At 56.8% G+C, this 26,487-nt stretch overlaps 1 protein-coding gene across 4 annotated transcripts; it reads right to left on the reverse strand.

The window, feature by feature from the left end:
• On the reverse strand, positions 1–26,487 carry LOC142024867 (uncharacterized). Of its 4 annotated transcripts, none has more exons than XM_075017161.1 (4): positions 10,551–10,629; positions 7,231–7,327; positions 6,636–6,749; positions 1–6,440 (listed from the first exon to the last, which is right to left on the reverse strand). In XM_075017161.1, the coding sequence occupies exons 2-4, from the start codon at positions 7,304–7,306 to the stop codon at positions 5,371–5,373; spliced, it is 1,260 nt and encodes a 419-aa protein (XP_074873262.1). In that variant the 5' UTR covers positions 7,307–7,327; positions 10,551–10,629; the 3' UTR covers positions 1–5,370. The 4 variants fall into 4 exon arrangements, with proteins under 4 accessions (XP_074873262.1, XP_074873261.1, XP_074873260.1 ...); XM_075017160.1 differs by lacking the exon at positions 10,551–10,629 and adding an exon at positions 8,219–8,740 and having other exon boundaries at positions 1–6,437; XM_075017159.1 differs by lacking the exon at positions 10,551–10,629 and adding an exon at positions 8,219–8,740.

A 26,487-nucleotide genomic window follows, 5' to 3' on the forward strand; every position in this document is an offset into this window, starting at 1 on the left:
CTGCGTCGGCGTTCTACCTCCAGGCTCTCCCTTGGCCTGGCTCAGGGCATGCGCCTTTGCTAGCTGCCTCCGGGGCTTTCTCGCTGCCCTCTCTCAGCTGCTTTTTGCTGCTTCTCTTCCACAGACACAAAAACCACACCAGCCAATCCCCCCCGCACCTTGCCCCCCACCAAGCCCGCGTTCCCAAGGGCTTGTCTGGGGCAGGTACTTTTGTTTTGGTCAGAGGTTTCAGCTGCTTTGTTCTATAGAGGAGCTTCATTGTTTCTTCCGGGTACCCCAGCTGAAAGGGGACTGATGCACTGACTTGCTGCACTGTTGTCTGACCCACAACAGCAGCAGACCCTAGAACGGCCGATCTGAAGTTGTGCGTCCTCTGCTGCTCCGGGGTCACCTTGGCTGGATGTCCGTTTCCTGTGCACACACTGGCAGAAAGGCAGGCGGCCCCCTGTGCGACTGCAGCGCTTGCTATATTCACACTCCGAGTCACAGCCATGATAGCAGCTTTGCCCCATGTTTCTCCAGGGCTTGCTGCGGGCCCTGCCCTGCCCTGCCCTGCCCTCAGGAGAAGACCTGTCTAGCCCCATTTGAAGGAGTGTCACTGGACCGTTGGCCACTGGCCGAGGTGGTTGGACACTATATGTGGTGGTGGGGGGGTGTACAAACCATTCACCCCAGTTGTGCCATTTCGGCCAACCTCATCTGGTTCTCAGACAGTTCTGGCTCATCCACAGGGTTCAGAAACGCGGCCGCTTTCGCCTCAGCCCGGCCGGCTGGTGTTTGCGGAGCTGCTCAACCTTTTGGCAAAAGCTAAAGCGGCGGCGCCACGGTGACTCTGAGTGGCACAGCCAACGCCCAATCACAGGCAGAGGGACATGTTCAAAGGTGAGTCTAAAGGTGCTTGGTTAAGCCCTAAGCCGGGCGTAGCCAACGCCGGCTTAAAGTCCCGGTTCCAGTGGGTATTACTGACACGAACAGGAAGAGATTCAGCAGGAGACCATGAAAGCGCCAGCTCCCTTCCCGTCAGCCCCAGCCTCCCTCTCTCCCCTGTGCAGCAGGCTGGAGTCGCAGGGTTAACGCAGCCCATGCTTGGCGTGGCAGCCTGGCCCTCGGCGAGAAGCAGCAGGAAAAGGGTCTTGGCTCAGGGCCCAGAGGTTTTAGACGTCTCGCCAGCGCAGGACCTGAGACGTGCGTTAGTCTCTAAGGTGCCCCAGGCCTAAGGTGAAGTTACGGCCTAACACAGCGACCGCACTGAGAGCCAGTGAATCGCCCAGTGCTGCGGCGGAGACGCTTCGCGCTTTCCAGAGCTCAGACGGTGTTTGTGACTGGGGTGGTAACGCCCTGACTCAGCCCAAGCTCAGCAAGTCTCTCTCTGGAGCAGGGAGAGGGTGCTCCGTCGTGGCACTGCCCCGTCTGTCCTGCGGCTCCCTTCCACTCCTGCACTGCCTGCGGGTCACCGTCCCAGTAAAGAGCAGGGCTGCAGCTCTTCCCGCCCTGCTTACACAAGAATCTTCCCTGCCTCTCGTGGGCGCACCACAGGGTCACCTCCGCCAATGTACGGACAGGTGCGGAGATGCCCAGGCAGTTACTAACCTGCCCTGTGCTGGCACCCACCTGCCCCTGCCCCCACCTGGCCTTTGGGCAGGAGTCCGAGCTGATGGGTTAACCAGTAGGAAAACTTCCAAAACAAGCAGCCTGGGGCACATTAGAGCCAAACAAATGTCTCAGGCCATGAGCTTTCCTGGGTGAATCCACTTCCCCAGATGGCGCAGAGGGGAAAGAACAGAGTCCAAGGTACATCTAGCAGGAAAATAAAGGAGGAAAAGGAAATTACCTGTCACTGTCAAATTACCTACTAGTGACCCCCTTCTCTGCGGATCGTCAGCTGGTCGTGGGGAGTGGGCTTTGTGCTCCAATGACCCCGAGAGTGGTGCTGCAGGGAGCGTCATGGTGCTTAGAAATCTGGGGTAGAATTTCTCTTTGTGCCTGCTGGAACGTCGCTGGTGTCTGGCGCTGACACACAAGAGCCTGTTCACTCTGAAGCATAATGACCACGTATTGCATTCCAGTACTGGTGTGGATTTCTCCTGCTCCTTGTGCTTCAGCAGGCTGAGCGTCCGGCCTGTTGTTGAACAGGGCTTTGCTCAGGGACAAAGATGCACCTTTTGCAGGGGAGGCTGGTTATCTTCCTACCATTGTTCGTTTCTTTCTCCTGCAAATTAGTTAAATACGTTTCCTCAGCAGCACGTGTCTATGGAGTGCACTTTCCAGAAGTCCCAATTTGAGAATCTCTGTCCGATTGACTACAAGGCCTGCAGGAAATCTGTCTCTCGATCCACACTGTAATGCACTAATTTTGAGGTCCAAATGCTTTTTGTCGTTATCTTAAATCCGGGACAAAAACTGGGCTCAGAATGGAAACTTAGCTGCCAGCTCAGCACTGGAGTGATGCCTTGTGGAATCCCAGCACTCCCTCCAGAGCCACAAGAAACGTTAAGCAAACAAGGGGGTGGCCTCTCCCCGAGGCTCAGGCTCTGTCTGCCAGATAACCTGAATACGTTCCCTTCCCCAGGCAGGTTGTCATCCCAGACTCAGCACAGGATTGCACGCGGGCCTTCCAGCACCGAATCAGCACCAGGGCTGAGGCCTGGTCTGCCCTAAAACCAAGGTTTGACAATGCTACAGCCCCCAGCGGTGCTCAGAGGAGATGTTGCCTCTCTGGAGTCTGCATCTGTGCTCCAGAATGAGCTGTAGCCCCATAGCACAGCCAAGCCCTCGTGTGGGATTCGCTCTCGCATTTACCTTCCTAGGTAAGGGACTGTGATGCGCTGTGCGGGTCTTGGGCGGTGATTTTAGTTAGATTACGGCAGAGGGGAGCAGAGCCTCGGCTGCTGTAGCTCTCGGCAGCTCCATGGGCCGGCTGGGGATCTGGCCAGCCCAGTGCAGCACAATCCTAGAGCGAAGCAGGAGCAGCCACCGGAAATATCCGGGCTGCCCTTGGACTCCACACAGCCCTGCGCACACAGGCTGCTCACCAAGCCGCTTTCCTATTAACACCAGAACTCAAAGAGGACGTGGCAGAGTGCGAGAAGCTAAAACAAATCGGCCCCCCGCCCCCTCCCCATAACTCAAGCCCCCTCGATAGGGAACAGGGGAAGAGGTTTTTACTAGCGTATTGCGTCCAGTTCTGGCCCTCCCGTGTAGGAAGGGTGTGGATGCGCTGAAGAGGGTCTAGCAGAGGACAATGAAAATTAGTAGGGGGCTGGAGCACATGACCTATGAGGAGAGGCTGAGGGTTTGGGCTTGTTTAGTTTACAGAAGAGAAGACTGAGGGGTGGTTTAATAGCAGCCTTCAACTTCCTGAAGGGGGACTCTGAAGAGGCGGGTGAGAAACTGTTCTCAGTGGTGACAGGCGGCAGAGCAAGGAGCAATGGTCTGAAGTTACAGAAGGAGAGGAGGAGGCTGGATATTAGGAAAAACTCCTTCCCCCGGAGGGTGGTGAAGCACTGGAATGCGTTGCCTAGAGAGGTGGTGGAATCTCCAACCCTGGAGGTTTTTAAGTCCCGGCTTGACAAGGTCCTGGCAGGATGACTTAGTGGGGGGGTTGGTCCTGCTTGAAGCAGGGGGCTGGGCTCAATGACCTCCTGAGGTCCCTTCCAGCCCTAGGATCCTATGACTAGAACACTGAATCCTCAGTACTGGGCTGGATCGATTTACCAGACAAATGAGCTTTGCTGGGGATCTGTGAATGGTTTGGGGGGCGACTGGGGGTCTGTGAATGATTTGGGGGTGAATGGGGGTCAGCACTCGTGAAAACGCTGGGAACCCCTGAGCCAGGACCCAGAGGTGAAAGAACGCGGGTGCTCCCTGGTGCGCAGGTCTGGCATGAGCTGGGTCAGAAGCCAGGAAGAAGCTACAGAAGGGGCTGGCTGGGACCCAGGGGTTACTCCCCTCCCCCGCTAGCACCCCAAAGGAGGGGAGACGCTCTCTCCCTCTCCAGTGCACCTGACAAGGTGGGTTTGACCCACCCAAGCTCACGCCCTTAGAAAGCTGGTAGTCGCTAAGGGGCCGCAGGACCCCTTGCTGGTTTTGGGGGTGCAGACTAACGTGGTGACCCCTCGGAGCCACACGGGCTCCGCAAGGCCAGGCACCCGGCCGCGAAGCGCTTCCGGGACTCTCCCCACAGGCTGAAAGAACCATTTCTAAGGCTGTGCGAACGCCGGCGAGCGCCGCCTGCGCCTGAGCAGCGGTGGGAGCGTGGCTGCCGGCCGTGGAACGCAGCTGAGTGCTGGCTGAGGAGCTCTGGGCTGAGCTAGTGTAACGAAGCCCCAAGTCCCAGACACGAATTCGCAATCAGCGGGAACGTTCTGTAGTGTCTTCAAGGGTCCCATGGGCGCCTCAGTTTCCCTCTGTTCTGTGCATGGGCCCCAGAGGATGGGAAAGGGTTAAAAATGCCGCTCTTGCGGCAGCGCAGCGGACACGAGGTGGTGGGTCACGCAGCCTGCGTGGGTGGGGTGGCTGGGCCACAGGAAAGGCTGTTTCCCCACTTCTCGGCAGGGAGGCAGAGCAAAGGCCCCAGCTCAGGAGCAGTGGGGACAGGGCTGGCCTGGAGCGCTCCCCTGGGCAGCCAGCCAGAGGAGGAACAGAGACGGGCGTGGCCAGTCTAGACCACACGGCAACCTCTGCTGCCCTGGCTCACCTGGGGACTGCCAGTCTCCACGTCGGGCAGCCAGGGCATTGTCACCCTGGGGGGGACGGGCCGCTCGGCGTCACGGCAGGTGGTCTGAAGGCCTGTCCCCGTGCGCCTCTGGGCTGGCCCGCCAAGGGGAAGACTCCCACCAGGCTGAGAGCCTGGGACCCAGACCAGCCCCCGCGACTCGGTGACAGCTGCCACGTGCCACCAGAACACAACAGACCTTTAAATCCCGCAGAGCTTTCCGCTAACCGGGGCCGTGCTCGCTGACGCTCCGCAGGCCCGGCCCGTGGCCAGGCAGCGCTGGGCTTGAGACTGACACCGGTGCAGACAAACTGTCCCGGGGGCGTCCGCAGCCCCGCGCGCTTCCCAAGCCCTGGATTCGGCAGGCAGGTTTCACGCTCCGGGTGCCAGCTGCGTTTCCACAGCCAGCACCATTTACCCCCCCTCCCAGGCCCCCGTGGAACAGCGAGACGGCCCAGAGGAATCCCGGTTTCCAGGGTGAAGCCGGCTGCCGCGGTGCCGTGTGCTGAGGCTGTGTTTGAAACCCAGACAAAACAATCCCTCCCCTCCTGGATACGGCGTCTGCCGGTGCAACACAGAGCCCCAGGCCCCGCCGAGTGAGCGGCGGCGCCCTGCGTCGGCCAGCCCGGCTCACCCCCAGCAGGGGGCGCCAGGTTCTACCCCGTGTGGATCCTCCGGTGCGTCAGGAAATTGGAGCAGCGAACGAAGCTCTTCCCGCAGTCGGGGCAGTCGTAGGGCTTCGCCTCGCGGTGGGTGCGCTGGTGCTTGATGAGGGCGGAGCTGACGGCGAAGCTCCGGCCGCACTCGGGGCAGCGGTAGGGCTTCTCCCCCGTGTGGGTGCGCTGGTGCGTGGCGAGGTTGGAGCTGCGGTTGAAGCTCTTGCCGCAGTCGGGGCAGCGGTAGGGCCGCTCCCCGGTGTGGGTGCGCTGGTGCCGGATGAGGTCGGAGCTGTTGCGGAACCACTTGTGGCACTCGAGGCACTTGTAGGGCTTCTCGCCGGTGTGCACGCGCTGGTGGGTGATGAGGCTGGAGCTCTGGCTGAAGCTCTTCTCGCAGGCCTCGCAGCGGTAGGGCCGCTCCCCGGTGTGGCTCTTCTGGTGCCGGATGAGGTAGGAGCTGACGCTGAAGCTCTTGCCGCACTCGGGGCAGCGGTAGGGCCGCTCGCCGGTGTGGGTGCGCTGGTGGGAGGTCAGGTTGGAGCTCTGGTTGAAGCCCTTCCCGCAGTCGGGGCACTTGTAGGGCTTCTCGCCCGTGTGCAGCCGCTGGTGGGTGATGAGGGTGGAGCTGTCGCTGAAGCTCTTCCCGCAGGCGGGGCACTTGTAGGGCCGCTCGCCCGTGTGCAGCCGCTGGTGGGTGATGAGGTGGGAGCTGCGGCTGAAGCTCTTCCCGCAGTCCAGGCACTTGTAGGGCTTCTCGCCCGCGTGGAGCCGCTGGTGGACGAGCAGGTTCGAGCTGCGGCTGAAGCGGCGGCCGCACTCCTTGCAGGTGGTGGCTCTCTCCTCGCCAGGGACTCTCTGACGGGCGGTGCTCGCGGGTCGGCCAGACGGCTCAGCCAACCCCTTCCCGGGCCGGGCCCCCGGCTGCCTGGCCGGGCTGTGCTGACCCTCACGGGCATCTCCCCGCTCAGGGATCTGGAGGACGTCCCCGTCGGCACTTCCCGCCATTGGCTCAGGGCCTCCCAGGCGAGAGCTCTCCCCCTCGCTGTCACTGCCCGGCCCGGCACCTGCTGGGGCAGAGACACCCGGCTGGAGTCAGTCCTCAGAGTGGCTGACGCCAGAACAGGGAGAACAAACCAGTACCAGGCGCTGAACCTGGAGGGGAGGGGGCGGCCCAGGCCGGCAGCTGACAGGGCTGCGTCCCGCGAGTGACATGGGCCACGAGGACAGAAGCCGGCTAGGAGCAGCCGGGCGCGTTCCCTCACCTGTGCAGGCGCTTGTCAGGATCACCGGGTCCTCGCAGGCCTGCAGATCCGGGCCCCACGGCTCTCCGCCTCCCTCCAGCTGGGAGATCGCTCGGGGCTTGGCACCAGGAAATCCTGCTTGGGGGAAAGCAAGCGGCTCATGTCCCCCTGCACCTGTAGGACTGGGGGATCGCTGCAGCGCACCTGGGCCAACCCTTCTTTTACTGCAGGGACGTTTCGGGTGGGGAACCAGCCAGGGAAACGCGCCCGGAGCGGCTGGGGAAGGCCAGCACCTGGGGAGAGGTGCTGAGTCCCCACAGCGTCAGCTCAGGGACTTGCAGAGACAGGGGGCTCAGGCCAGGTCCCTGCAGTGCTCAGGCTTCTACGGGAGGAGACAGGGGCCCGGAGGGATTTGTCCCACTTGGGAGCGTGGGCTGTAGGAGAAGAGTCCTACCACCGTCTCCCTGTGCTCTAGGTTTGTGGGGGACAGTGGGCCCCACACGGCGTCTGGGGCCTATGCAGCTGGCCCTCACTGGTGCTGAGGGGTGAGATCCAAACCCAGCCCGGGGGTTCAGGGACCCCAGCTCCTGATGTGCGATGGGACAGGAAGCCTTACCCAGGAGGTCCCTGCAGAGGAGTCCGTGATGGGGATGTAGCAGAGCCCACTGCCCTTCAGTGAAATACACAGCCATCTCCGCCAAGGTCACCAGCCCCTGGAACAGCGAGGATAACGCACTCAGAGCTTCCAGCCATGGTCCCGCCAGCTTGGCCACAGCCTGTCCCAGCCTCCCTTAGACCTGGGTTATCTCCTGCAGCCAACAGCCCCACAGCACAGCCCCGCACCACCCCTCCTCGATGTACACAGACCTGCCCGGGTACCAGGTCTCTGCCCACATGCCAAGCTCTCCAGCCTTCCGTGCTTGGGGCAGCATCAGGGCCTTGGCTGGACTGACAGCCAACCCACTGACGGCTCAGAGAGTTCTCCCTCTGGCCTGCTCCAAACAGCCAGGACAGGAGCGGCCACTGCACCCAGCCTCTGCCCTGTTCCCTGCCCTCCCCTCGCTCTCTGTGCCCGGAGAGAGCTGGCCTGCAACTGCACCTTTCCCTCAGAGTTCACAACAAACTGCGCAGCAGACCCCTGACTTACACCATGTCGACTGGCATGACCCTTGGAATAACGCGAGTCGAAATCAGCAGTGTCCTGCCTCCCACGAGTGGCAGCGAGCCAGGAACCAGGCACAGCCAGGCCCTTGCACTCCCAGCGGCTGCGCCTGGCTCTGGGCTCCCTGCTGCTCACGGGAGTTGGGAGCCAGGCACAGCCAGGCCCTTGCACTCCCAGCTCCCAGCGGCTGTATCTGGCTCCGGGCTCCCTGCTGCTCACGGGAGTTGAGGGCCAGGCACAGCCAGGAGCCGGGTGCAGCAATGCTGGTCAGTCTCCTGGCTCCTGCAAGCAGAAGGGAGCCGGGAGCCAGGCAGCAGGGTGAGTGCTGTGAGCAGGCAGGGAGCTGCCCCTGTCTTCGCTGCGCCCCCTCCACCACTCGCAGCCCAGGCCCGGGGGGACCCAAAGGCAGTAGGGCCCCTACCCTGTCCCCATCCCCACTCACATGAAATGTGGCCTGCGCGTGGTTGCCCAGGAACGCAACCTCTGCGTGAGTCGGGGGCCTGCCATAACGTCCAACAGTGACGGGAACCGGTGCAGAGAACCGACTGAGGCTGGTGTGGTCTGGACCTGAGTGCTGGTGAAAACAGGGGATGCGGAGCTGCATCCCAGCGCACCCAGGCTGGCGTGTCGGATATTGGGCATGTCGGTGCACAAAGCCCTCAGGGGATGGGCTGTTCTGCCCATGCCCACCCCGGGGCGTCTCCTGAGACTTTGGCAGGACAAGCCAGAAAGAACAGACTAAGTGGAGTGAGCTTCAGCATCCCGGCCACCAGCCTCCCAGGATCCCGGCCACTCTTTGTCATAAGAACATAAGAACATAAGAATGGCCATACTGGGTCAGACCAAAGGTCCATCCAGCCCAGCATCCCATCTGCCGACGGTGGCCAATGCCAGGTGCCCCAGAGAAGGAGAACAGAAGACAATGATCAAGTGATTTATCTCCTGCCATCCATCTCCTGCCCTTGTTCTGAAGCCTAGGGCACCATACTTTATCCCTGGCTAATAGCCATTTATGGACCTAACCTGCAAAAATTTATCAAGCTCTTTTTTAAACCCTAATAGAGTCCTGGCCTTCACAGCCCCCTCGGGCAAGGAGTTCCACAGGTTGACTGTGCGCTGTGTGAAGAAAAATTTCCTTTTATTAGTTTTGAACCTACTACCCATCAATTTCATTTGGTGTCCCCTAGTTCTTGTATTATGGGAAAAGGTAAATAATTTTTCTATATTTACTTTCTCCACACCATTCATGATTTTATATACCTCTATCATATCGCCCCTCAATCGCCTCTTTTCCAAACTGAAAAGTCCCAGTCTCTCTAGCCTCTCCCCATATGGGACCCTTTCCAAGCCCCTAATCATCTTAGTCGCCCTTTTCTGAACCTTTTCTGATGCCAATATATCTTTTTTGAGGTGAGGAGACCACAGCTGCACGCAGTACTCGAGATGTGGGCGTACCATAGTTTTATATAGGGGAAGTATGATATCTTTTGTCTTATTATCGATCCCTTTTTTAATAATTCCTAACATCCTATTTGCTTTACTAACTGCCGCTGCACACTGCGTGGATGTCTTCAGAGAACTATCCACTATAAGTCCAAGATCCCTTTCCTCATCTGTCGTAGCTAAATGTGACCCCATCATGTAGTACATGTAATTTGGGTTATTTTTTGCAACGTGCATTACCTGACACTTACCCACATTCAATTTCATTTGCCATTTTGCTGCCCAATCACTCAGTTTGCTGAGATCTTTTTGCAGTTCTTCACAATCTGTTTTGCTTTTGACTGTCCTGAACAACTTGTCCTAGTCCTGAGAGCTGCCCTGGCCAGAGATGGGGACCAGACAACACCCCCACCCCCACAGGCTGCAGCTGCGCCGCAGGGAACTGGGAGCAGGCTGTAAGAACAGCTCCAGCCCACTGACGTCTCGTCCCCGAGGGACAGTCTGTCCCACTTCCATGCCCCGAAGAGGCTGCCCGACAAGGGGCTTCTCCTGCTACTGCGAGAGGGACCGAGGGTGTGGTTACAACCGCCTTACCTGGGTCGCGACACAGCAAACCCCCAGGGGCGTTCGCTGGTGGATGCGACATGGGGCTGCGGGTCCTGCACCCAGCCCCATCCCTGATCTCACACTCGACAGGGCCTGGCGCCCCTTAACTGCTGCGCCCCTTTGTTCCCGCGGCGCTTCCCGCAAGAGCTCGGCGGGACGATCCCTCGGGCACGGATGGGGAAACCGAGGCACGGAGAGGGTCAGGCCCCAGGCCAGCGGCCGGGCTGGGAGCGGAAGACGGGCTTGCCGGGCGCACCAGCCTCCAGCTCGCACTGCCCCCGGGGAAGCGCCCCCGCGGCACCCGGACCCCGCCCAGCTGCACCTACTCCCCAGCCCCGGTAAGATCCCGCCCGCGGGCGCAGGCCTGGGGGGGGCTCCGAGGGGGCATTTTGTGGACGCGGGGCGGGCCCCTCAGTGCAGCGCCCGCCCGCCGGGGCTCAGCCCCCCACATCTCACCCGCCGCCCCCAGCAACGGAGTCCCCGGGCCAAGGAGGCTTTGGGGCTCCCCCGCCCCGCCCCGCCCCACTGCGGCACAGCCCCGCGGGGGGGGGACCAGGGGGGCAGGAACCGGCTTTTCCTCCCCCCGCCGGGGGCGGGGCGGGGCCCCCATCGCTCCCGCTGCCCCTGCCCGGCCCCGCGGGGCGGTCGCTCTCCCGGCGCTGGCTGGGGGGGGAGTGGGGGGCAGAGTCACTTCCCGGCCCCGCCCCCCCGGGCTCCCCCCTCACCTGGCGGCGGCTCCTGCGGGGCGGGGGGCGCTGGGGGGGGGGCTCGGACCGGGCGGCCGGGCGGGCTCCGGGCGCACCAGGCGGCGGCGGTGACCCGGGAAGTCCAACCCCAGAAAGAGCCGCTGGAAGAAGCGGCAGCAGCGGAGCCCCCTGGCGGCCGCAGCTCCACCCGCCAGCGCCCCGGGGACGTCCAGGGCCAGCAGCGCTGTTCTGCGGGACAAAGGCAGGAAATGCCCCAGGTCCCGCCCGCAACCAGGGAGTCCTCGGGCTGGAGGGGACCTCAGGGGTCATCGCGTCCAGCATCAACCCCCACTGAGTCATCCCAGCCAGGGCCTTGTCCAGCCGCGACTCACAGACCTCCAGGGATGGAGGTTCCACCACCGCGCTGCGTAGCACAATCCAGCGCTTCGCCTCCCTCCCGGGGAGCGAGAACACAGCAAGCGTCCAGCAGCGGTCTCCCTAGCGCCCTGTGTCAAGGCCAGTCCGCCCGCCTGCTCCAGGGTTTCTTCCACTGTGTCTTGCGAACAACTCGCCGCTGTGCGCCCGCGCTGGGACACACACAGCCATGGCCTCTCTTGTCTCTTATTAACCCAGATACAATGCTACTTTTTCACTGCTATGGGTACCCGGCTACATTACTTCAGTTGGGTTCTGCTGTAGATGTTGCTGGTTGGTTTTGTCGGACAACACATTTTTAAAGAAAATGTTCATAGGCTTTTCTCATGAAAAATATTCTTTGGTGTTCCAGGGGCTCTGCTTCTGCTCAGTACCTCCCTGCCTCTACAGCCAAGGGGCCCGATGGCTATCCTAGGGAAAGCATCACCCAGGAGCCCTGTTCAGCTGGATTGCCCCAGGAATTGGAAAGCCTGCTCAGAGTCCCTCCTGCCAAGGACGGGGCCTTTGCAGCTTCCTGTGGGAAACATACAATTAAACAAACAATGAAAAGAAAATCCCGTAGTATCTTCTGAAACAATATTCTCAAGCTTGGAAATTTTCCAAATGCTTGCAAGAAAATATTATGCTGGCAGGACTAGGAAAGGGCTTCATTCAGGGCAGTTTATGAAGGGCCAGATTTTTCCATGTCTCCTACTGAAGGATTTTTACATAGGCCAGGATGTTCATCTGATTTAAATCCCTGGGAGTGAGGGAGTATGTTTTTCCCACCGCCCTACACGGAGAGAAAATCAGACGTGATTTTGTGCAGCATTGCATGCAGAGGACACATTGTTAAGAGTGTACCACTCCAGCCTCACTGCCCAATCCTTGCACACACTGACCATGGAAGCTAAGAATGGGGAAACTCGGTGCATGTCACAGAAATAAAGCACTGACACCTGAGACACTGAGGAAAGGAAAGCTCGTTGCCCAGGCTGTGCACAAAGTGTTGAGACCTGAGAAAGACCCAGACACTGAGTCACAACCCGAGGAACCGAAAAGCTGGAAAGCTGAGCTCAGGCCACAGACATACGGGTATGTACAGCAGAGCTGAGAATGCAGCTCTCAGAGGTGCCTGACAAAGTGCAAGTGTGTTACACGCCTACTTACTGTTGTCGCCCTAAGGGGTAACCTCATCAGAGAACAAAATCTGCTTTCTTTGACCAGCAGGACTTTGGCCCCTGGAGGCTCAGTCAGGCTGCTGGGTGAAATCTGGTGAGATTTTAGCTTGCAGATAGGACCTTTAATTGTTGATATGATTTCTCTGTAATGCTGCCACAATAAGAATAAATGTGATAGTTTATGAAGCAGTAGGCTGTAACTTGTGACTGCTGGAAACTACCCAGGTAGTCCCCTGCATTAACAGGAGAGTCGTAAGCAAGACATGAGAAGTCATTCTTCCTTTCTCCTCAGCACTGATTAGGCCTCAGCGGGGGGATGGTGTCCAGTTCTGGGCACCACATTTCAAGAAAGATGTGGAGAAACTGGAGACGGTCCAGAGAAGAGCAACGAGAATAACAAAAGGTCTGGAGAACAGGAGCTCTGAAAGAGAATTGAATTGAGTTTGCTTAGTTTGGAAAAGAGAAGACTGAGAGGGGCCAAGATAACAGCTTTCAAGTACCTAAAAGGTTGTTACAAGGAGGAAGCCTCTGAGGGTACAAAGTGAAGCAACAGGCTTAAACTGCAGCGAGGGAGTTTAGGTTGGACATTAGGAAAAACTCCCTAACCGTCAGGGTGAGTAAACACTGGAGTGAATTGCCCGGGAAAGCTGTGGGATCGCCGTCACTGGAGATATTCAAGAGAAGGGAATTCCCTCTGGAGCCGGAGCCGGGGCCGTGAAGGGAGCGTGAGGTGGGAACACGGGTGTAGTCGTCCTGAGCAGCAACAACTCTAATCTAAACATGAACCCCGTGCAGTGCAAATGGATGAGTACCGGCTAACCAGCAGGCCTCAAAAGCTGCGTCTACACGTGCACGCTACTTCGAAGTAGCGGCACCAACTTCGAAATAGCGCCCGTCGCGTCTACACGTGTCGGGCGCTATTTCGAAGTTAACTTCGACGTTAGGCGGCGAGACGTCGAAGTCGCTAACCTCATGAGGAGATAGGAATAGCGCCCTACTTCGACGTTCAACGTCGAAGTAGGGACCGTGTAGACGATCCGCGTCCCGCAACATCGAAATTGCTGGGTCCTCCATGGCGGCCATCAGCTGGGGGGGTTGAGAGATGCTCTTTCTCCAGCCCCTGCGGGGCTCTATGGTCACCGTGGGCAGCAGCCCTTAGCCCAGGGCTTCTGGCTGCTTCTGCAGCAGCTGGGGATCTATGCTGCAGGCACAGGGTCTGCAACCAGTTGTCGGCTCTGTGGATCTTGTGTTGTTTAGTGCAACTGTGTCTGGGAGGGGCCCTTTAAGGGAGCGGCTGGCTGTTGAGTCTGCCCTGTGACCCTGTCTGCAGCTGTGCCTTGCATCCCTATTTCGATGTGTGCTACTTTGACGTGTAGACGTTCCCTCGCTGCGCCTATTTCGATGTTGGGCTGAGCAACGTCGAAGTTGAACATCGACGTTGCCGGCCCTGGAGGACGTGTAGACGTTATTCATCGAAATAGACTATTTCGATGTCGCAACATCGAAATAAGCTATTTCGATGTTGGCTGCACGTGTAGACGTAGCCAAAGAGGGGCATGCGTGGGAACCACCCGTGGGGCTCTGCAGGGATCAGGCCCAGGCCTGACTCTGTGCAACAGTTTCACCCACAGTCTGGAAGTAATTATCAAATCACTGCTGACAAAGGGTGGTAAAAGACCAGTGACAGGGCAGCCACACAGAGCAACGTGAATCGCATGACAGGTGCAGCTCCTCCAGCACTGTGCCTTTGAATACAGCTGAAGGCGAGGCCACACACCACGGAGTGAGGAACGCCGCCGGTGCCTACAGCGTGTGGCCATGTGCCCTGGACAGCAGCCACTGGGAAAGGCCCTTAGGGTGTGGGAGGACAAACGACAGAGCATGAGCTCCCATGATGCACTGTGGCTCCATTTCCAAGCAGAACTGTTTGTTTGCAGGTTTCTGGCAGAGCATGGGTCCCAAACGGGGGGGGGGCGGGGGGGCGGTGCTCCTGGGGGCACGAGGTGACCAGACCCCTGTAATGTCCCACACCTGAAGAAATAGCCAGTGTTTGCCAGTGACCCAGCACAGCTGCTATGAAAAGCAGGCAGCTGGTGCAGACCCACGTGCAAAGGTGCGTGAGAGTGGGTTGGGGGGAGATGAGGAGGAGGATGGGGTTAGATGGGGGGGCTGGGGCTGCATGGTTCTGGGGATGCAGATGAGATAAGAGTGGGGGGCTGGTGGTGCCTGGCTTTGTAGGAAGGGAGGGGCTCGGGTGGGTGGCTGGCTTGCGGGACTTGAGCAGCTGGCCCCAGCATCGCAGGGCTCACGTGGCTCAGGCTGGCAGGTGGGCAGCTGGCCCCAGAATTGCAGGGTTCACGTGGCTCAGGCTGGCAGGTGGGCAGCTGGCCCCAGAATTGCAGGGTTCACGTGGCTCAGGCTGGCAGGTGGGCATCTGGCCCCAGAATTGCAGGGCTCACGTGGCTCAGGCTGGCAGGTGGGCATCTGGCCCCAGAATTGCAGGGCTCACATGGCTCAGGCTGGCAGGTGGGCATCTGGCCCCAGAATTGCAGGGCTCACATGGCTCAGGCTGGCAGGTGGGCATCTGGCCCCAGAATCGCAGGGTTCACGTGGCTCAGGCTGGCAGGTGGGCAGCTGGCCCCAGAATTGCAGGGTTCACGTGGCTCAGGCTGGCAGGTGGGCATCTGGCCCCAGAATTGCAGGGCTCACGTGGCTCAGGCTGGCAGGTGGGCATCTGGCCCCAGAATTGCAGGGCTCACATGGCTCAGGCTGGCAGGTGGGCATCTGGCCCCAGAATTGCAGGGTTCACGTGGCTCAGGCTGGCAGGTGGGCATCTGGCCCCAGAATTGCAGGGCTCACGTGGCTCAGGCTGGCAGGTGGGCAGCTGGCCCCAGAATAGCAGGGCTCACGTGGCTCAGACTGCGGGTGGGTGGCTGGCCCCAGAATTGCAGGGTTCACGTGGCTCAGGCTGGCAGGTGGGCGGCTGGCCCCAGAATCGCAGGGCTCACGTGGCTCAGGCTGGCAGGTGGGCATCTGGCCCCAGAATTGCAGGGTTCACGTGGCTCAGGCTGGCAGGTGGGCATCTGGCCCCAGAATTGCAGGGTTCACATGGCTCAGGCTGGCAGGTGGGCAGCTGGCCCCAGAATCGCAGGGCTCACGTGGCTCAGGCTGGCAGGTGGGCCCAGAACTGCAGGGCTTGGGTGGGTGGCTGGGGCAGGCAGTTGGTGGGTGGGCAGCTAGTCCTGGCAGCACAGGGCTTGGGTGGCTGACTGGCCCCAGTGGTGTGGGGCTTGAGCAGGCGGCTCTGGCGGTGCAGGTCTCAGGCAGGCAGGCAGCTGTTGTGGGCAGCTCTGGCGACTAGCACAGGGCTCGGGCAGCTGGCCAGTTGGGGCGACACCAGGCACCCACAACGGCCAAGAAAACCATTTGTGCTTATTTTTCATTTAAAATAACTTTTATATCAAGTTTTTGTGTTTATTTTAAATTACGAAGTGAAGTTTTCGTTAACGGGGGTTGGATGGCAGTAAAGACGAGCTGGGAGGGCACGAGGGTTTCTCAAAAATCCAAAGGGGGCGTGATGCCAAAAAGTTTGGGAACCCCTTGGTAGAGGGATACAGCAGGGAGCTCAGGGGCCATGAGGTCTGATCAAGGGGTTGTCCCCATCCATGAGTGAGAATGGGACAGAAAAGTGGCTCATTCTTCTGAGCTCCACCCATCCAATAAGTCCCACCCCTACAGTCACCAACATTGGTAGAGTTTAAGGCCAGCCTAGACCAGGAGATCATTATCTGGTCAGATTTCATGCAAGCCCAGAGCTGAGATTTGCCCCTTTGCTGTGGGTTCCATACACCGCCATTGAGTGTGGAAGGATTTGCTGGTCATTGGCTGAAGTGGACGGAAGGGCTCTCCCTTCCTGAGGCAGAGTTAAGGGGCTGCGTTAGTGGGGAGGCTTCACCCCTATTCTGCAGTTCCTGGCTGTCCAGATCTTGAGTTTTGTTTTCCATCCTAACCTTCTCTCAGGAGACATCTAAAAGGCACCATACCCTGGCATGCTCGTTTGCCAGAGCCTGAGTTTGAGAATTAAACGCTCCTGTTCACAAGGAACCCAGGGTTGTACAGGCTGAATCTCTCTAATCCAGCAGCCTCAGGACCTGACTGGTGCAGGAGGAGAGAATTTGCCAGACAGCATTACCAACACTTTTGCTGCTTATTGGGCACTGAGAAGATATTTAGGAGTAAATTACAGCTCAGTAACACCACAAAATACTGAGAGCCAGGACTGGTGGCTAGAAACAAACTTTATGGGACTACAGAAAAGTTGGCCACGTCCTTGGTAAACTGTTGACTCCCTAACTAAAATCATGCCAGATTATCGATGTTGCCAGCTTAGAGAATCACAGACTCATAGAATTCTAGGGCTGAGAGATCCTCAGCCACTCCTCACAGGTCACGTGCTCCAGCCCCTTAATCATTTTCATTGTCCTCTGCTGAGCCCTCTCCAATGCATCTGCATCCTTTCTATACTGGGGGCCCCAGAACTGGAGGCAATACTCCAGATGCGGCCTCACCAGTGCCAAGCAGAGGGAAATAACTTCTCTAGATCTGCTGGAAATGCTTCTCCTCATGTATCCCAATATGCCATTAGCTTACAAGGGCACACTGTTGACTCTCCTCCAGCCTCTCATCCACTGTAATCCCCAGGGCCTTTTCTGCTGCACTGCTACTTAGCCAGTCAGTCCCCAGCCTGTAACAGTGCTTGGGATTCTTCCATCCCAAGTGCAGGACTCTGCACTTCTCCTTGTTGAACCACATCAGATTTCTTTTGGCCCAACCCTCTAATTTGTCTAGGTCACACTGAACTGTATTCTTACCCTCCAATGTATCTATCTGACTCCCTAGCTTAGTGTCATCTGCAAATTTGCTGAGGGTGCAATCCATCCCCTCATCCAGGTCATTAGTAAAGACGTTGAACAGTACTGGCCTTAGAACTGATCCTTGGGGCACTCCGCTTGAAATTGCCTGCCAAGCAGACACTGAGCCATGGACTACTACCCATTGGGACCATCCATCAAGCCAGCTATCCAGTCCATACTTCCTTAACTTATGGGCAAGAATGTTGTGGGAGACTGTATCAAAAGCTTTGCTAAAGTCAAGGTATATCACGTCCATTGACTTCTCCATGTCCACAGAGCCAGTTACCTCATCACAGAAGCTAATCAGATTGGTCAGACACAACTTGCTCTTGGTGAATCCATGTTGACTACTCTTGATCACTTTCCCCTCTGCCAAGTGCTTCAAAATGGATTCCTTGAGGATCTCCTCCAGGATTTTTCTGGGGACTGAGGTCAGGCTGACCAGTCTATAGTTCCCTGGATTGTCCATTTTTCCTTTTACAAAGATGGGGGCTACATTTGCCTCTTTCCAATCATCTGGGACCTCTTCCAATCTCCACGCGTTTTCAAAGATAATAGCCAAAGGCTCTGCAATAATATCAGCCAATTCCCTGGGTACCCTTGGATGCATTAAATCCGGACCCATGGATTTGTGTGTGCCTAGCTTTACAAAATAGATTTTAACTAGTTCTTTCCCCACCGAGGGCTGCCCACCTCCTTCCCATGCTGCATTGCTGTAGTCGGGGAGCTGACCTTGTCCGTGAAGACTGAGGCAAAAAAACTATTGAGACCTTCAGCCTTTCCCACGTGATCTGCCACCAGGTTACCTCCCTCATCCAGTAACAGCCCCACACCCTCCCTGATAACCCTCTTACTGTTAACATGCCTGTAAAAACCCTTCTTATTGTCCTTCACATCCCTTGCTAGCTGCAATTCCAGTTGTGCTTTCACTTTCCTGATTACTGCCCAGCATTCTCCAGCCATATATTTATACCCCTCCTTAGTCATCTGTCCAAGTTTCCATTTCTTACACACATCCTTTTTGAGTTTAAGCTTCCCCAGGACTCCCCTTGTAAGCCAAGCTGGTTGCTGACCATATTTGCTTTTCTTACTGCTCATTGGTCGGGATTGTTCCTGTGCCTTCAATAAGGCTCCTTTAAAGTACTGCCAGTTCTCCTGAACTCCTTTCCCCTTCACATTAGCTCCCCAGGGGATCCTGCCCATCAGTTCCCTCAGGGAGTCGAACTCTGCTCTTCTGAAATCAAGGATCTTTATTTTACTGCTCATCTTTCTTCCTTTTGTCAGAATCTTGAAATCCACCATCTCATGGTCGCTGCAGCCCAGGTTGCCACCCACTTCTATTTCTCCTACTAGTTCTTCCCTGTTTGTGAGCAGCAGGTCAAGCTGCACACAGCCCCTGGTTGGTTCCTTCAGCACTTGTACCAAGAAGTTATCCCCAACATTCTCCAAAAACTTCCTGGATTGTCTGTGTGCTGCTGTTTTGGTCTCCTAACAAATGTCTGGGTGGTTAAAGTCTCCCATGAGAACCAGGGCCTGTGATTTGGAAGCTTCACTTAGCTGTCTTGAGACATCCTTGTCTACCTCATCTCCCTGATCTGGTGGCCTATAGCAGACACTAAACACAACATCTCCTCTGTTGCTTCCGCTTCTAAGCTTAACCCAAAGACACTCAACTGCTTTTCTCCCTCCATATACCGGAGCTCTGAGCAATCACACTGCTCCCTCACATAAATCGTAATTCTTCCTCCTTTTCTCCCCCGCCTGTCCTTCCATGACAGCATTCCAGTTATGGGAGCCAGCCCACCAAGTCTCCATTATTTCAATCACATCATACTTTTTTGATTGTGCAGAGCCTCAATTCCTCGTATTTGTTTCGTGGCCGTCTTGCATTTGTGTACAAACACCTTAGATAATAATCTGATTGGCCGACTTTCTCCTTTCAAACGAGTGGTCCTCCTTTGTTGTACCTTCTTCCTTCCACATTTACCTCAGGGCTTCTGTCACCTTCCCCTGACGAACCTAGTTTAAAGCCCTCCTCACTAGGTTTGCAAGCCTGCCCGCAAAGATGCTCTTTCCTCTCTCTGTTAGGTGGATCCTGTCACTTTCTAGCAATCCTTGCTCTTGAAACACAATCCCAGGGTTGAAGAAACCAAATCCCTCTCTCCAGCACCAGCTGCAGCACCACACATTTACTTCCACGACTCAATGATCTCTACCTGGACCCTTTCCTTCAACAGGGACGATGGACGAGAACACCCCTCGTGCTCCATATTCCCTGAGCTTCCGTCTCACAGTTACATAATCCGCAGTGATCTGCTCAAGGTCACCCTTTGCTGTGTCATTGGTTCCTACACGGAGAAGTAGGAAGGGGTAATAATCCGCAGGTTCGATGATTTTTGGAACAGACTCCATCACCTCCTGGATTCTAGCTCCTGGTAAGCAGCAAACTTCCCAAGATTCCAGGTCTGGGCAGCAGATGGATGACTCCATCCCTCTGAGGTGGGAGTTCCCAACCACTACCACCCATCTTCTTCTCTTGGGGGCAGTGGCTGTAGAGCTGCCATCCCTCGGACTACGCATCCCATGGCTTCCAGCCAGTGGGTCTTCTTCTGATCCCTTCTCTGAGAGGTCTCTGCCACTGCATTCTCCACCAAATCATCCGTGTAGAGAGCCTGAAAGTGGCTGCTGACCTCTGCAAGAATTGGAGATACCTAAACTGGCTTTCGTCTCCTGGAAGTTATATGCTGCCAAGTCTCTTCCTCAGTTTGTAGTGCCCTCACCTGCTGCTCAGCCTGCTGTGCCTGCAGGACTAGATGCTGCCTTCTGTTGAGGAAGTCTTCACCTTCTCTGGTGGACTGGAGGGTTGATATTTGCATCTCAAGTCCTCTAAGCTTGTCTTCCAAGATGGCGACCATCTCGCACTTGGTGCAGACGAAATCCCTTCTGTCTTCTGTGAGGAAGACAACCATAGCAGATGCAGGGCTGGTCACAACAGCTGACTTGTCAGTAGACTCGTCACTATCCATTTTTCCCTTTCTTCAGAGAACTCCCTCAAAAAATATTAGAGTCAACTGGAAGGGCCGAAGAGAAACAAAACCATAAAAAAAACTCCAAATGATAATCTGGGGCTCCCCCAAAGCAAACTCCCTTTTTATCAGCCCCCTGCTTACAGCTCCTGGCTGGTCATGCTCCCACTGGCCTCTGGCTTCTGAAGGCTTCTCTTCCTTCGTCCCTCCTACCCCAGTGAGTCACAGTGGGAGGGGCTCAGGCACACACACACTAACTGCCACAGTAACTGCAATTAAATTCACACAGACAATCAGCCTAGCAAACTGAAACTCAGATTCAAACAACCAAACAGCCCAGGAAACAAACACACCCAGTAGCTCACTGCTAGGAAACAAAGGCTACGTCTACACGTGAAGCCTACATCGAAGTAGCCTATTTCGATGTGGCGATATTTCGATGAATAACGTCTACACATCCTCCAGGGCTGGCAACGTTGACGTTCAACATTGACATTGCGCAGCACCACATCGAAATAGGCGCTGCGAGGGAACGTCTACACGCCACAGTAGCACACATCGAAATAAGGGTGCCAGGCACAGCTGCAGACAGGGTCACAGGGCGGACTCAACAGCCAGCCGCTCCCTTAAAGGGCCCCTCCCAGACACAGTTGCACTAAACAACACAAGATCCACAGAGCCGACAACTGGTTGCAGACCCTGTGCATGCAGCATGGATCCCCAGCTGCAGCAGCAGCAGCCAGAAGCCCTGGGCTAAGGGCTGCTGCCCACGGTGACCATAGAGCCCCGCAGGGGCTGGAGAGAGAGCGTCTCTCAACCCCTCAGCTGATGGCCGCCATGGAGGACCCCGCAATTTCAATGTTGCGGGACACGCAACGACTACACGGTCCCTACTTCGACGTTGAACGTCGAAGTAGGGCGCTATTCCTATCCCCTCAAGGGGTTAGTGGCTTCGACGTCTCACCGCTTAACGTCGATGTTAACATCGAAATAGCGCCCAATACGTATAGCCGTGACGGGCGCTATTTCGAAGTTAGTGCCGCTACTTCGAAATAGCATGCACGTGTAGACACGGCTGAACAGGGCAAGGCTCAGAGCAGGATCCTCCCTTTTGTGTACCTGGCTCGACTTGGGTCTTTTCTCACAGCCTGATCTCAGAACAAGCATCCCCCTCCAGACTCCATCTGTGGACTCAGCAAGAATGAGTGGGTGTCCTGAGGTGCCCAAAATAAACCTTCCCAAGGAAGAGGGATGCTTTTCTCTGACCTGCTGAGTAATTCTGCCGCCCACCAGAGCAGTGAGTTGTCAGTCTGTCACTGCGGCTGAATCAGGCTTGCAGAACACTTAACTTGTGGCCCAGGCTTTCACCCTCAGTATTCCTTCAGCTAGTCTCGTTCAATGTGCACCTGCTGCTTTGAACATCACTTTCCATTTCCCCTCAGTTTCGCCTCCTTCTTCTTTCTCACTCAGACTGGTCTGTCCCCTGCCCGATGGGGAACACAGCTATTCGTCTCAGTTGGCATTTAGCTACATCCATCCCATCTCACAACTGCCAAATCCAGTGTTCAAAAATCATAGTCCCCCAGGATCATGTGATTTTTTTTTCAAATCTTGTGATTGTTGAAAATAATACATGTTGCTTCTTACTAGTGGAAGCTGAGATTCATTCATGAACTCCAGGAGCTAGGGTTTTAATAAGCCACCAGGACTGCAAGACTGGTGATAAAATTGGGAGGGAGTAACACAGCTTATTCCTCTTTCTTTGAAATATCTCAGTCCACAAAAATGATAAGAACAGCCTTTCTGTCGTCAGAGAACAAGTCAAAAACAGCCTTGTTTCGCCACTTCAGTTGAGCTGTTCACACTATTTTCCAGTGGAATGTCTTTCCACGAGATGTTGATTTTATTAAATCAAAGTGTTTTTCAGGAACTCATTAACTACATTAAAATCTTCTGTGGGAAATTACTGAAATATTTAAATTTGATTTGATCATTGTAACTATTAATTATAATCAGATTAAAATCCTCATCCCTGGAGATTTTTAAACACAGGTTGAGATGGTTTAAGTATTCCTCAGCTCCAGGGACTGGACTGCCGTTGCTTCCAGCCCAAATTTTGATGTGTCTCTAATAGTAGAACATAACGAAATACAGCTGAATTACAACATTACAATGAAATGTTTCAAGTATCACAGGGGCAGCCGTGTTAGTCTGTATCTTCAAGAACAAGAAGTCCTGTGGCACCTTAGAGACTAACAGATATTTCGGAGCATGAGCTTTCCTGGGCAAAGACCCGCTTCATCAGATGCACTGGGATGAAATGTTAATGAAATGTTAATGAAATGTTTGTCGCTTACAAAAATATTTCAACAATGAAAAAATGAACATCTTCTGGCTACTGAATTTTTTGAAAAATTCTGAGCTTTCTGCTGGTTTGTCCTGATTAGGGATGAAATGAAAGTTGAGAATTCTTGGAGCTTTGTGTGGGAAGGGACTTCTGCTTGCCACGAGCTCTCTGCTCAAGGAACGGGCACCTTAGGAGAGTGTACTTCTGCTAGGGTAAAAAAAATCCCTCAACCTCATCCCAAAGGCCAATGTTCCCCACGCCAGTCAATTCTGCGAAAAAAATCAGGTCACACTCTTCACCTCTCAACACGTTTCAACAACTTTAATAACATTGGTCCAGGGTGGGAAAAGAGGCAGGTGGGGGTTACAAATGGTAGCTGGGTGAAGGGGCTGGGAGGGAGGGGGTAACAACAGTAGACAATGATGCGGTCACTGGGCTAGCTACCGCACAGCACAGCAAGGAAAGGTTCAGTAACGACGTAGATTTGGTGGTTCCTGTTTGTTCCTTTCACGTCCATCTATTCCATCACCTACAATAAGTTTGTAGATTCTGCTGGGTTCGGTGACATTTAATTGTTTACCCTCTACCTACCGTGAATGACTATGTCTGCCCCTGTCCTTTTTAACCTGAATTCCCCGAAGTTCACCCCATTGACAGGAGTGGAGGCCAGTGCCCCAGTAATGTCCTTATCCCCACACAAACTCCCCCAGGTCTAATGAGAAAGGTACAAACACCTGAAGCTAAACCAAGTCAAGCAAAGTTGGAAACAACTTAAGAGCATCCACGCTGACAGTTGTGCCACTTCGACTAAATCAGATTCGCCCTCCTTTACTTAGGGCACGTCTACATGGGGAACGACTATCCTAAAACAGCGCCAGATACAGAAGCATCCATGTGCAGTTACTATGGGATATGGGTAATATTTTACAGTCACACTCTCCCTTATTCTGGAATAACTTCTTTGCTTGGGGTACATCTATGCTTACTGGGAGATCGACCCAGCTAGGATCGATCTTCTGGGGTTTGATTGCACGGGCCTAGAGGGGACGTGCGATATTGAACTATCAGGGCTCAACAGTCACCACTTTACGCCTCATTCTCACAAGGAGTAAGGGACGTCAATGGGAGAGTTTTGCCCGTCGACCTCCCTCACTGAGGACGGCCAGATAAGTCCATGTCGATTCCAGCTGCACAATTCTCACAGCTGGAACTGCATGTCTAGGATCGACTTTCAGGTCTAGTGTACACCTGGCCTTGGAGAGGCCCTGAGACCTTGGCAACTTCTTCTGTAGAGACCAGACCTAACCAATTTCGGCTCAGCCCAAATGAGTCTGGATTCCAGCCTGTTCACGCGGCCTAGGAGACCTGGCTAAGCTCACCCCACAAGTTAAAAGGCCACGAACAAGCTCTAATCACGCTCCCCTCAGCACTGTAGCCTCTGCGGTGACACCCAGGCTCTGCCTCATTTGGGAAGGGACTTGGAAGATCTGTCTGCCAAGTGGGTTCTCTGGTGAGCGAAGAGGTTGGATTTCTGAATGAAGCCTCTCCCGCACACGGGGCACTCATAGGGCTTCTCGCCGGTGTGGATGCGCTGGTGCCGGCTGAGGTTGGAGCTCTGCGGGAAGCTCTTCCCGCAGTCGGGACACTTGTAGGGGTTCTCGGCCGTGTGTGTGCGCTGGTGGGAGGTCAGGCTGGAGCCATAGCGGAACCTCTTCCCGCACTCGGGACACTCGTGAGGCTTCCCCTCCACGTGGGTTCGCTCATGGGACAGCAGGCTTGCGATCTGCACAAAGCCCTTCCCGCACTCGGGGCACTTGTAGGGCCGCTCCCCCGTGTGGATGCGCTGGTGGGTCATGAGGTTGGAGCTCTGGGTGAAGCTCTTGCCACAGTCGGGGCAGGGGTAGGGGCGCTCACCCCCGTGGGTGCGCTGGTGCCTGAGCAGGTTGGAGCTCTGGCTGAAGGCCTTCCCACAGTGCGTGCACTTGTAGGGCTGCTGGCCCGTGTGGGTGCGCTGGTGCGTCACCAGGGTGGAGCTGCGGTTGAAGCACTTCCCACAGTCAGGGCAGATGAAGGGCTTGTCCCCCGTGTGGGCGAGCTGGTGCCTTAGGAACCCGGAGCTGTTCTTGAAGCACTTGGTGCAGTCGGGGCACTTGTAGGGCCTCTCGCCCGTGTGCACTCTCTGGTGAATGACGAGGTTCAGGCTCCGGCTGAAGCGCTTCCCGCACTCCTCACACTTGTAGGGCTTCTCCCGGGCGCTGTTGTGGCTGCGCTGGTGCAGGCTGAGGGCAGAGCTGCAGGGGAAGCTTTGCCCGCATTTGCCGCAGGTGAGCGATCTCTGCTCAGCCGGGTTCCGCTGCTGGGCACCGGCGTGTGGGTTCTTGTCTCCTCTCTTCCCACGAGCGGGTTTACCCAGCTTCTCCTCCGGCTGGGTTCCATGCTCCCCCTCTGGCTTGCACTGACTCTCACAGGCTTCTCCCCGCTCGGGCCTCCGGGAAACATCCCCGTCACCTCCTCCCGACACCGTCCCGCACCGTTCGGCCGGCTCAGCACCTTCCTGCTGAGATTTCTCCTCCTCATTCTCACTCACCATCCCATCACCTGCTGGGACAGAGCAAGCACCCGGAGTCACTCCCCACGGCTTCGGGAACGGAGCCGCAGAGGGGGCAGCTAACCACCCCATCTGCTGGGGCGGTGGAAAATCACAAGACCTGTGTCCTACAATCACCTTCTCAAGGGAACCAGGGCGGCGTCCACAGCGAGAAGTCAGACAGAAATTGATCACCAAATTAACTTATGCTGGGAAGCGTGCAAATGCAAATGCATGTCTGTTTATGCAAACATAACCCCCTTTCAATTCTATTGGGCTTTTGTGGACGGGCAGCTTAGTGTGGCTACTGCCCCCTGCCCCTGCTGGTCTGTTACCCCCCAGCCCGGCTATGCCCCACCCTGGTACCACAGAGTTTAATTCCAGACAGGACAACTGGGGCACCCGGTCTGCTTATCACAGGCCACCACCACCACCACTGAGCCTCGGCACACAAAGGCCAGCAACCCGCCTGAGCATTCAAGACTGGCCGCCTGTGTGCCAGAGGAGGGCTGGAGCAGAGCCACTGCCTGAGACCCCGCCAATGGCAGGGGAATGAGGAGGTGCGATATACAAGGACAGTCCCTGGCACATGACCGGCACGGCAGAGAGCGGTGAAAAGTCACTTCCCTGCCCCACCAATGGCGACGAGCCAGACCCCAAGCGTGGGGCAAGGATCAGGCTGCTGGGAGAGAGGAAATGCTCAGCGCCCCCCCAAGCCTGCCCACGCCCCGTCTCCAGCCGGGGGAATACATCAGATGAAACCGCCTAAAAACACCCCCGACTCCCAGAATGCACTGGGGGAATCCCTTCCTGAGCCGGGCAAAGGGACCCCCAAGGGCAGCCAAGCCCGTCCCCTCACGCCACATGCAACCCCAGGGGCCAACGCCCGCCTAGGTCACCCAGCTCTCCCCCGCCCACAGGCAGCGGTTGGTTCTCAGGACAGAAACCTTCCACTCCGCGCCTGAGTTTGTCACCGCTCCTTTGTCCCCATGTGTCCCTGCCCCGCACTGCCCTAGCCGGAGGAGTCCCTCTCCCTGCTGAGCGGCCCCCCACCCCAGCGGGCGCCTCTAGGGAGCGATCACATCCCTTCTCTGCCTCCTCTGGCTGGCCCTGGCCCTGGCCCTGGCCCTGGCATCCTACCAGCCCGCCTCGCACCTGTGCCGCTGGGACTTCGTCTCCCTGGGCCCCGGGCGAGCGGGGCTGCGCCCGGCCCCTCCTTCCCTGCCCCGGGGGTTCCCGGCCTCTCCGCGGCCAGCCCGGCGGGCACTGCCCGGGCACCGCACTCCGCCGCCTGCAGGCACCCGCCAGCCTGGAGGGAGCCAGGGCACTGGGGGGCTCAGCCCCCGGCCCGCACGTGCTCGAGGGGGGGCAGCGCGCGGACCCAGCCAGACCCCGGGGCGGGATGCAGGACGGGGGGGCAGAGCCGGGGGCCCGGGGGGCAGCGCGGGGGGGCAGAGTCACCTGGCGGCGGCGGCTCCTGCGGGGCGGGGCGGGGCGGGGCCGCTGGG

This window comes from Carettochelys insculpta, chromosome 22 (genome assembly GCF_033958435.1).
Source record: "Carettochelys insculpta isolate YL-2023 chromosome 22, ASM3395843v1, whole genome shotgun sequence".
NCBI lineage: Eukaryota > Metazoa > Chordata > Testudines > Carettochelyidae > Carettochelys > Carettochelys insculpta.